This window comes from Trachymyrmex septentrionalis, unplaced genomic scaffold, assembly GCF_001594115.1.
Source record: "Trachymyrmex septentrionalis isolate Tsep2-gDNA-1 unplaced genomic scaffold, Tsep1.0 scaffold80, whole genome shotgun sequence".
Classification (NCBI taxonomy): domain Eukaryota; kingdom Metazoa; phylum Arthropoda; class Insecta; order Hymenoptera; family Formicidae; genus Trachymyrmex; species Trachymyrmex septentrionalis.
Genome location: NW_017305988.1, coordinates 547,748 through 558,985, shown reverse-complemented (window position 1 = coordinate 558,985; position 11,238 = coordinate 547,748). Strand labels below are relative to the sequence as shown.

Genomic DNA, 11,238 nt, shown 5'->3' with positions numbered 1-11,238 from the left:
TTAATTATGTCATGCGTTGCATAATTATATATAACAATGATACATTTTTTGGGAAGAAATCGGAGTCTCACTGCTTCGTTATTTTTGTATCGCGTGATAATTAATTAGATACTATTTTATCGAAATGATAATTACGCTTCTTCCACTTTAAAGATATGATTCTTAAAATCATAAAATTTTTGACGACATTCTTGTAAAAAGTATATTTGTCGCAATTTTAAATATTATAATTTACTTACAAAATATTTGCTATTACAATCCTACAAATATAAACTTGTAGTTTCAATTATACTAAGGAAATATGTCGCACAAATCGTTAAAAATTGCATCTTTACAATCATATTATGTTTGATAAATATAATAATTAACTCTGTGTTAAAAGTGTTATTATATGACACTTCATAAGGCAAGGTTTTAAAATATAAAACTCTGTACCTCGATACGTTAATTTTCATCATAGTTTTGATTATATTTAATTAATAAATTCTTATTTCTAATCGTACAAACAAGTACCGATGACATCCGCATGACGTTCGATTTATCTTTTTTAATAGATCATAAGTGGTATGGTTCATATTTTTATTAAACCCGAATAAATAAATATGTCGCGTTTTAATACTTACTTACAAGCTACATGTATTCCATCAACGTCTTTGATTGGTTTTGGTACCAATTAATCGGTAAAATCAGTTTGTAGTAATAATAATAATTTTAGTAATTGTCATATTGCCAATTAATATCAATAATAGCAATATTAATAATAATAGCACTAATAATTTTTTTGGCTGTATAGGAATTAGGAATACGAAATTGGATTAGAATTTAATGTTTATTTAATAACAACAATAATGAAAGATATTTAATGCTTCTAATTTAATTAATTAATAAGATGTAATTGGACGATGATGAATACATCCAGCATACAGATTTTAATATTATTCACTCATGATTTCATTACAAGATTTCCGTTAAATACTCTTTCTTGATGCAATTTTACATCAAAAATATTTACTGCACAAATTAACTTATGATTTATTAAATACGTTAATGTAATAATGATGGCAAATAGATCTGAAAAACTGAATTATATTGCGATCAAACATTTTAAATTTGACAGATCATTTCATCAATTTTTTATACTGCTTTTTGTACGCTGCATTAATAACTACGTAGCAAAAAGACTAAAAGATAAAAACTTTTAATACTAGAATTTTTAGAATTCGGTAAAATAATATTTTTTTATATTTTACTAATAAAATATAAAAAATGCATATGTTTTATATTATAACATATGAATATAAAAAATTGAAGTATGTGGTTTAAATTATATACTTTAATATAATTGTTAATATGAAAAAATATATATGTATTGTATAAATATATTTTATTACTAAAGCTAATCGGAACACATACAATGATATAAATAGCATCAATTATCTACGTGGAAATCCCAGAAAGGATGAGTAAACAGTTAAGCAGAATAATTAAATTTTTTATATGTAAAAGTGTAAATGCAATACGAATAAAAAATCGATCACTTATTACATATACGCAAGTATAGAGGCTCGTATTTACATGTCATCCGGCATTAACGATGAAAGTTGTCGTTAGGTGCCGTTAAGTTTAGCTTCATATTTATCCAATCCGCGGCGGCAAGTACTCACGATCAGGCTTTGCTGGTCCTTGCGGTGGAAACGGCGAACCTGTCTCGGGTTTTCCAGGGATACCTCCTGGCCCGGAAGGCCCACTTGGGAATGCTGGACCACTTGGTCTACCGCTGGGATATCCATTTAGACTACTACCAGGTCCTTGCTGACGACCTGGTGCACCCGGGAAGCTTGGACCTTGTGGACCAGTGGGTCCTTGAGGTTGTCCTGGATATCCTGGAGATGGTCCACTTGGTTCTGGATATCCCGGACCACTAGGTCCTTGAGGTCTCGACGTTGGTCCAGTAGGTCCTTGAGGTCTTCCAGGATATCCTGGTCCACTTGGCCCTTGAGGTCCTTGAGGACCTGATGGTCCTGATGGCGGACCTAAATATCCAGAACTTGGTCGTCCCGATGGACCTTGCGATCCCGGACCGGACGGAGCTCCCGGTCTTCCTGGATAACCTGGACCGCCAGGCCTTGACGGACCTTGAGGTCCCGATGGACCTTGAAGTCCCGATGGACCTTGAGGTCCCGATGGACCTTGAGGTCCCGATGGACCTTGAGGTCCCTCTGCTGGATAACCTGGACCGCTGGGACGTTGTGGACCTCCTGGATAACTTGGACCAGTAGGAGCGCCTGGACCTCCTGGATAACTGGGACCACTAGGAGCTCCTGGACCTCCCGGATAACTCGGACCACTAGGAGCGCCTGGACCTCCTGGATAACTGGGACCACTAGGAGCGCCTGGACCTCCTGGATAACTTGGACCAGTAGGAGCGCCTGGGCCTCTTGGATAAATGGGACCACTAGGAGCGCCTGGACCTCCTGGATAACTTGGACCACCTGGGCCACTAGGAGCACCTGGACCTCCTGGATAAGTACTAGGCCTAGAAGGTCCTGCAGGTCCTTGACCTTGTGCTCCCATTATAGTGTAGTCATAGATATTTTCATTTAAATAGTAAAGGCTTGGCGCGGAGTTACATTCAAATTGATTCCACCATACACAAACGAAAAATTGTTGATGGAAAATTGTTCCGTTTGGACAAAGGAAATCGTAGGTCTTATTGTTGGCACATATGTGAAAAACTTGGCACTGGGCTTCCACGTCGGCATAGTAACCAGGGAATTGTTGGGCATCGCAACGGAAACTGGTCTCCGGAATTTCACTATATATAGGATAATCGCGACCAGGTTCGCCCGGAATAGCTGAATAATCACCTTCGTCGTATGTTCCCTCATCTTCATGTGTATATTCGGCAGGTCCGCCAGGACCTACTGGATGACCAGTTCCCGGGAATCCTGGTGCTTGTGGGCCTGGTCCACCTGGGAATCCTCCTGGTCCTTGCGGGCCTGGTGCTTGCGGGCCTGGTCTACCTGGGAATCCTCCTGGTCCTTGCGGGCCTGGTGCTTGCGGGCCTGGTCCACCTGGAAATCCTCCTGGTGCTTGCGGACCTGGTCCGCCTGGGAATCCTCCTGGTCTTTGCGGGCCTGGCCCACCTGGAAATTCTCCTGGTCCTTGCGGGCCTGGTGCTTGCGGGCCTGGCCCACTTGGGAATCCTCCTGGTCTTTGTGGGCCTGGTCCTTGCAAGCCTGGTTCACCTGGGAATCCTCCTGGTCCTTGCGGACCTGGTCCGCCTGGGAATCCTCCTGGTCCTTGCGGACCTGGCCCACCTGGAAATCCTCCTGGTCCTTGCGGGCCTGGTCCACCCGGAAATCCTCCTGGTCCTTGCGGACCTGGACCGCCTGGATAACCTCCTGGTCTTTGTGCTCCTGGTCTACCACTAGGATAGCCGCTGGTAGAGGGTCCACCTTGTGGACCAGGACCACTAGGTGGTCTTTGAGTACCTCCAGGGTAGCCAGCTCCTGGCTCTCCACTAGGATATCCACTTTCCGGGCCACTAGGCTTCTGTGCTTCACCGGGATAACCTCCAGGAGCTTGACCGCTAGGATATCTTCCACTTGGTCCTTGTCCACCCGGTCGATCAGTGGGATATCCAGGACCTGGTTTTCCCTGGCCGGGCCCACCACTCGGGTATCCGGAAGGTCTTTGCCCACTTGGAAATCCACCTGGTCCTTGCGCACCAGGTCTGCCACTAGGATATCCACCACTTGGCCCTGTTGGAAACCCTTCTGGTCCACTTGGTCCACTCGGTATACCGGGACTCGTTCCTGGCCTTCCTGTTGATTCACCACTCGGAAATGGAATCGATGGTCGTCCACTAGGATATCCCTCCGAAGGTCCTGGACCTGATGGAAAGCTAGGCTGTTGTCTCCCTGGTTGAGCACCGCCTGGGCGTCCTGGAAATCCCGGTGGTCCCGATGGATAACCACCTGGTCTTCCAGGTTGTCCACCAGGAGTTCCTCGTTCTCCTGGACCACCAGAAGGATATCCTCCCGGAGCAGTTGGAAATCCTCCTGGTTTGCCAGTTTCTCCTCCTGAAGTACCTGGTATAAGTTGGTTTGTCGGTCTAGGGTAATTATATCCCTCGTCATCAGCCTGTAATATTAATTATAACGTATAGAAGATGTCGACTAACTTAGAAATAGAATCGATAAGAAACGTAAATTTTTTGTGTAGAAACAAGAAAAAAAAAATAATTTTTGCTTAGAAAATTAACTTCTAATAATTTTTGTATAAATTTTAAGAAATTAAACTTATTATCGCGAATTATTTAATATAAAAGGTAAATAATGTTTTAATTATAATATAAATAATACAAATAATACATATTTATACTCATATATAATCTGATTTAAATACGTTTATTATATTTAATATCATTTCAGTATTAGTTGAAATTACTCTTGAACGGTTAATTATATCAGATTTATAGATTCCGGCATCGTTAGAATCGTGCTTATAGAAAAGTCTGAAGGAGAGCGTCTTCTCGCTCCTCGATCATTGTGATCGTTGTGAAGTTACAACAGTCACGACTGATTAATATGAGAGTGCTTATAAAGTTGCGCAACTAAAAATACTGTTTCATAAGGTGGGAAAGAAGACGTAAAGAGATGTGTTGATCGCGAAAAATTAAAATGATTACATCGCATTGATTTATATCGACTTTAACGTACCGCTTTTATGATGGAGATTAAAGAAAGTTAAAAAAAACAGCATTTATAAATAAAGTAAATTAATTGTAAAAAATTGCGAATTATGTTAAGAGATATATTATGTGAATACTTTATTTTGACGTAATCTATAGTTAAGAATTACTTACCAAAGCTGTACGAGTGACAGCCAGCAAGACTGAAACAAATCAAACAAGACTATATTATTTTTTTTCGAGTGACCTTGACAAATTGCAATTTTTTTTATCGGACATAATTGTTACAACACGCGCGTTACAAATCCATCAAAGAAAGAATTTTGGTTATGACATCAATTATCTCGAGTGCTAACGGCTGTGTGCCGCCGATGCCGCCTCCAGTAACAGCCGCAATTCGTCGCGATGGCGAGAGGTTGCGTGCGAATCTCACAGAAGAGAAATGTGTCTTGAAAAATCTCTGACATAACTTCCCGTCTAATTAATTAAGGAGCATTGTCGAGCGCGCTCAGAGCGTAGGCACGGAGAAGTTACGGGTTCTTCGCACGCTTGCCCGTACATAAATAGCATCAAAAAAAATGAAGAGGGATAAACGCAGAAGAAAAGATCGCGCGTGCAGAAGAGAGAGAAGGAGAAGCGAACAGTACGAACAAACTGCACGAGTGCGTGTGGTGTGTTACACGAGAATTGTGAAGACCGTGCACGTTTTCGCAATGACACCGGTTCGCGGATCACGCAAGCTACTTGTTAAGCAGATACAGAACTCTGGTTCTTGGGCATACAAGAAGATTCAAATGGTAATCTCTTGTAAACTTTATGAAGTGATGTTCTCAAATAATACTTATTTATTTCGATTACGCATAAGAAGCGCGTGCGATTAGAAAGAAAATATTTCAGCACTGCTTTCTTTAAATTTCCACATATAATCTTATTTGCAAATTATAAAGTATACTTTATTGAAAAATATATTTAATTTCTTTATATAATAGCATTAAGCAAAAGCGAATTCAAAAACTTCTCAAGATAGCGGCCATTGGCAGATTTGTATGCTATTGGGTTGCCGAGTTTCTCCAATATCATGTTTTGCCAATAATAAAAAAAAAAGGAAAATTTCCACAGTTTCCATGTTTCCATTTTTCCGTTCTTATTTTTTATCGTACGCATCGCAAGCGAAAATTTTTTTCGTTCGTGACGGACAAAAAATAAAAGCCGCAGCATAGACTTTTTGCACAATGCTGCATAACGCGATGTTTACAATATGATAGTAAGCCTTAAACTATAAGAATCTAGGAGTTTCTTAAATTAAAAAATATTTTTGGAATATCAAAATTGTGATTAAGCATTTCAGAAATTTTAAAAGTATATATAATATTTTGCTATAAATATTTTTAAGAAAGAAGATATTCAAGACAAGAGCCGTGGCCCCCATGGCCTTTATGGGGACCATGACTCTGCCTCTGATTGAAAATAGATTCGGAGATTATTATACGCAAGTAACAAAATAAATTATACAAATTTTGATTAAATTTTCCTCTTGTCGCGATGAATATCGTTTTCAACGAATAACTGTAATTATCAAACGATTCAAACGTCAATAATGCCTTAGGCGTTGACGTTGATAAATTAAGCTCTAATGGTGACTTTACTTCGACGTAGACTAATAGGTGAAACTTAGCAAATACGATTGACCTCTATGGCTTAAATAAGATCGTTGTTATAGCGGGTCATGGATATTTTAGAAAATTACTCTAGTCAGATTAAATATAAATTTTATTTCCAAACCCAATAATTTATCAACCGAAATTTAATTTTGAATTAGCTTTGTATTTTTTATTTATATACTTATAAAATTGAATCAATTTTTTGAATTAATAGAAGTAAGTCTAATAAAAGCTAGTTTAAAATTAGCCAATATCAGGTTTATCCAAGACAATAATTCATAAATCTTATATTAAATTGCTAATAAAATTGTATTTTAAAATTAATTATGTATAGAAATATAAATGACATATTTAATAGCAACGCTTTTTTTTCTAGTGATTTCCGGTTTTAATGGGCTATATTACTGAATAGGACTAAAAGCACAAAAACCTGTTTGAATAGTTACGATCATCGTGAGCGACGTGTGAGAATTTCTTTCCATATTTTAGTGTAATAATAATTTTGCAGATCTTTTTCTTTCATCCTCTATACGTTATTTATTTCCATACCACGCATAATTTGGCCAAAAGGCTATTTCAAGCAATAGTATCGCATACCATTATTCGTACACCTTCCTGTTGTCGGTTGATAGCTTCGGTTTTGGTTACCTCGAAACAATGGGGCGGAGATCAAGATGGCCGAACCTCGCGTGATCTACGAAGATAATCCGAGCACGATACTCGATGCATCGTTTGAGAGAATCTTTGACCGTTACGTGGTTACACTAGTGTTGCACGATCGTCAGAGTATTGACGTAACTTGCCCGAAGGGAAGCCGTAACGGAAACGGCTTAACCCATCTTAGGCTATATTTCCTCGGACTACGAATTTTTCTTATCTCTAGTGTATCTCCCAGTATCTCCGCCCCAAAAAGTTACGTTTACTTTATGCCAATGTAACGTAATTACATTATAGCAGCACGTTAAAAAAATCTCTTTTAATTACCTTCAATTAGTCTCTCTTTACTATACAGTTACTATAATTCAAATATAAAGAAACTGCGATAATTCATACTTCATAGTTTGACTTTGAAATTAGAAAAGTTCAGCTTGTTTCCAAATTATTCTTTTCTTTGACTTTCCAAGCGCTCGCCTTTTTCATAGATTTACGATCTTGAACGGTGCCTGTTCTTAAGATTCGTAAGAAGCAAAGCGAGAGAAGTTGCGCTAACACGGTACGCTGCATACACTTGACCTTTATTTTAAGTGCGGATGATTGTAAGCGTAAATGGTGACCCCGTAATACGTAAAAGTGCGTTGGAACAATACCAGCCCACGGCGCGCTGGCTTATCTCTAATTCATTTTAATTAGAGGATGTTACGAAAAAATATCGTAGACCTTGCGTGAAGGTTCCATCGAAATTTAAAACTTGTTTGGACTGTAATATCGTAATCGAATCATAAAAAACGTACGTATTACGGCATTTAATTCTATTAGACATTACTTGATCAAAAAAATAAATCGTTTCAAGAAATAAAATTTCTTTATAACAGCTCATACTTAAAAGTTAGTACATATTTTAAGATATTTGTCTTCATTTGCTATACAAATTATAATCACGATAATTACGAATTGTGCTCATAATATGTTTTTAGAGTTTGAAATTACACTTAGAGACAGAAAGTTGAATAAAAATTAAAAATAAAATAAGAACTTTTTTTAAAAAAAGCAAATATTATTTTTAAATATATATATAAGAATATTCAAAAATAAATATATTTATTGGAAAATTTTTATTTTTATCACATGTTTGTGACTGATGATCGCGCACTCATGAAGTTTTTCTGCCTTTTTATATCTTTCTGATGTGATTTGCAGTCGTTACACGGACAAGAGACATTGTCATAGAATGCCATACCGATTGCGTGGTGCATAATGGCGCGTATGAGAACTTATACGGTACGATAATTCGATGAACGGAAGGTGTAAGTTAGTGTAGGATTGCTTAACAATTGCTTGGAAACTTTTCATCTCCTTCGATTATTGAGACGAAGGTTATACTTGACGTTGAGACACGTCACAAATTGCGAACTTTCTTTTCTCTATCCACGACACTGCAATCTCTGCTAATCTTTCTGTTTTCTCCAGAGGAAAACCGACGGATATTGCCGCGACGTTTCTTGCGTCGCTTTTTGTTAGCTCTTCCCATGTGCTTGATGATGTGCTAACGTAACAACCCGGTTACTACATTAGATGATTATACGAAGTGAAGCCATGCGATGAACCCAATATCTTGAACCAATATCACTTTTATCTTACCGATCCAGAGCAAGCGTAACCGCATATTTGCTGGCGCAAGCACCCTCAAGGAGTGGGCGAGTCTGAAAAGATAGTGCAATCGATTGATCTGTTTCATACATTTATATATGTAGTTAGTTTATGTAGAAAGATATTTAAAAAGGTGGACATTAAAACTTTGGAACTTGCAGTGATTTGCAATAATTTCAAAAGTTATATGCCGTCTGTTTATATAAATAAATTTTATTTGATGAGATATGATATGCTGTTTATTGTTAAAAATGCAATTTATTTGCTAAAATACGTATAACTTTTCTGCCAACAAAGTTTCGAATCATCAAGTATTTTTTAAATAATAAAATTTTATTTGATATGTATTTCGCAGTTTGTTGCTAAAAATGTAAGTTATTTCTCTCGTTAAAATATGGATGATATTTCTGCTAAAAACGCTTTTACAATTTTTTTAATAATGAAATTTCAGTACATTTATATTACTCACATTGATTGATTTTAACATTAAATTAAAACAAGTAAGCGAATGATAGAGAGTCCCAAAGAACTGAAATTAATTAATATATCTTTCTGTGTATAATATAGAAATTTTATTAAAATCTTAAATACGTATAGAAATTTAGTGTGATATTGTTATAATATTAAAAAGAAAAAATTTTGATATTTTATATGTCCCTCGCGTTATAAATTAACACGAAACATTGATAAGCATATACGCCTACTCTGCTATAACTACTGCTATAACTTACATCACTCCCTTGTGTACACGAAGGGTTAAGGTATTAAACATATTAACAAGAAAATGGAACTCCAAGATACGCTCGAATGGAAATCACTGACCGTGTTGCTTTAATGCACTGCGTTCGTTCCTCATTCTATCCCCGAGCATTGCGCACGGAAGTTTGGGACCTTCGTCGAATCATTCGTGCGTGTTATCGGTGCCACATTGGGATACGCGCTCACAGATATATTACAGAGGAAAAATGTAAAGCTCAATTCTCGGGGCGAATTACACTGGTAAAAACTTAGAACGAAAAAAGGGTCGAATTCATGCGATAAACGCGAGTACTCGCAGAGTTGAGCAGCGGGCAAAAGCGCGATTGTGGGTGTCATTAGGGGGATGAAGTGATATCGAGGACTCACCCAACCGATCCGTATGTACAAAACACACCGCAGTGCTGAGGTAAGTCAAGACAGTGACTGATGGTGGAAGTAACTTCATCGGCATATATATCCTTGGATAGCACCCCGAGTGCTGATACGCCCCCACCAGGGATCAGCCCCGGCGCTCATCCTTCGACCTCCTCCAGATCGAGCCCCCTTTTTTCCTCTGTTCTTCGGGATGCAAGGTGGGGAAGCTCGCGAAACCGCGAATAGCGATGGGATGGATCCTTTCGTGCGGGGCGTCTGTATTTCTAAAAATCGTAGGAGAAATGATTGGATATTGCTCCCACACTGATTTCTTATTTGTTAAATCTTAAGAAATACATATAACGTATGTTGCAACTATAATATAGTTTATTCAGATAATTTTTACGTTAATAATAATTATTTCAAGAGAATAATACAAATCTAAGATATACAATATTTCATACTAATAAACAATTATAAATATTTTTTGTACATATGTTTTAATTTATAATATTATAAAATATTAAACACAATAGTAAATATTGAACACAATAGGTATTTTATATAATCTCCTATGTATGAGAGATCCACAAATAAAGCAGGAACCTTTAAAAGTAAGATGAAGAGGAGTAGCAACTGGACTTTTTCGACTCCGGATGATTACCTAAAGTAAATATCGACAGGTTGGGCCCAAAATAGCGGTAGCGGATCTAGCGCGGGCCCATTACTATCCATAAGCGGTGCGCTATCCGTGGAACGACCTCACGACGTAAGTGACCCGCTGCGGGACCGAAGGAGGCCTCCTCCAGAGGGGGGTCCTGATGGGGGATCTCGCGGAGATGAGCAGCTTGTGGGAGGCCGGGGTTAGTGAAAGTGAAATACTGCAAGTAGAGTAACGTCTACCGAAGTGCTGTGTATTTCGCGTTGCTCTAATCGACGGCGAAGATCGCCTTAGAGAAGAAAGATCGCGAGGATGTCTCTGCATCTCGATCTACTTGTATTTAGATAAAATAGATGTACGCTGCTGCTGCAATTATCCCTTGCTTGTTAAAGTACAAGCAGAATTTATATCATCTTTTTTTAGTAAATATAAATGAACAGAGAACAAACAACAGAAATTATTATTATAAAAAGAACCATTTCTTCTTTTTATTTTTAAAGAATGTTTTTACATAAATTTGTGGCAAAATTACAAAAAACTATTATTTATATCTAATTAATTAATTAATGCAAGGATAAAATCTATATTATTTTATAAATTATATATGCAAATATGTTTTTTAAATATTCTATTATAGATTAATTTGATAAATATTCTATTTTAAATATTCCATTAAATATTCTATTAAATTTAAATATTTATTTATTATTAAATATTTCATAAATATAAAATGTATGTATAAAAAGTTTTATAAATTTTAATAATTTATTATTTATATACAAGGTTTCCAAAATTCGTAT

General features: G+C 37.2%; 1 protein-coding gene across 1 annotated transcript; it reads right to left on the bottom strand.

Moving 5' to 3' along the window:
• Positions 1 to 1,446: 1,446 nt before the first annotated feature.
• Positions 1,447 to 9,859, bottom strand: LOC108754645 (collagen alpha-1(I) chain-like). Its single transcript, XM_018497107.1, has 4 exons — positions 9,790 to 9,859; positions 8,656 to 8,717; positions 4,871 to 4,899; positions 1,447 to 4,146 (listed from the first exon to the last, which is right to left on the bottom strand). The coding sequence occupies exons 2-4, from the start codon at positions 8,678 to 8,680 to the stop codon at positions 1,636 to 1,638; spliced, it is 2,565 nt and encodes an 854-aa protein (XP_018352609.1). The 5' UTR covers positions 8,681 to 8,717; positions 9,790 to 9,859; the 3' UTR covers positions 1,447 to 1,635.
• Between the last annotated feature and the right edge of the window lie 1,379 nt (positions 9,860 to 11,238).

Bases quoted from the DNA above. Each gene is read 5' to 3' on its own strand.
- LOC108754645 (XM_018497107.1), bottom strand. From the start codon at position 8,680: ATGCGGTTACGCTTGCTCTGGATCG. The intron at 4,900-8,655 runs GTAAGATAAAAG...GATTTGTTTCAG, and splicing joins GTTACGCTTGCTCTGGATCG to TCTTGCTGGCTGTCACTCGT. The intron at 4,147-4,870 runs GTAAGTAATTCT...TTAATATTACAG, and splicing joins CTGTCACTCGTACAGCTTTG to GCTGATGACGAGGGATATAA.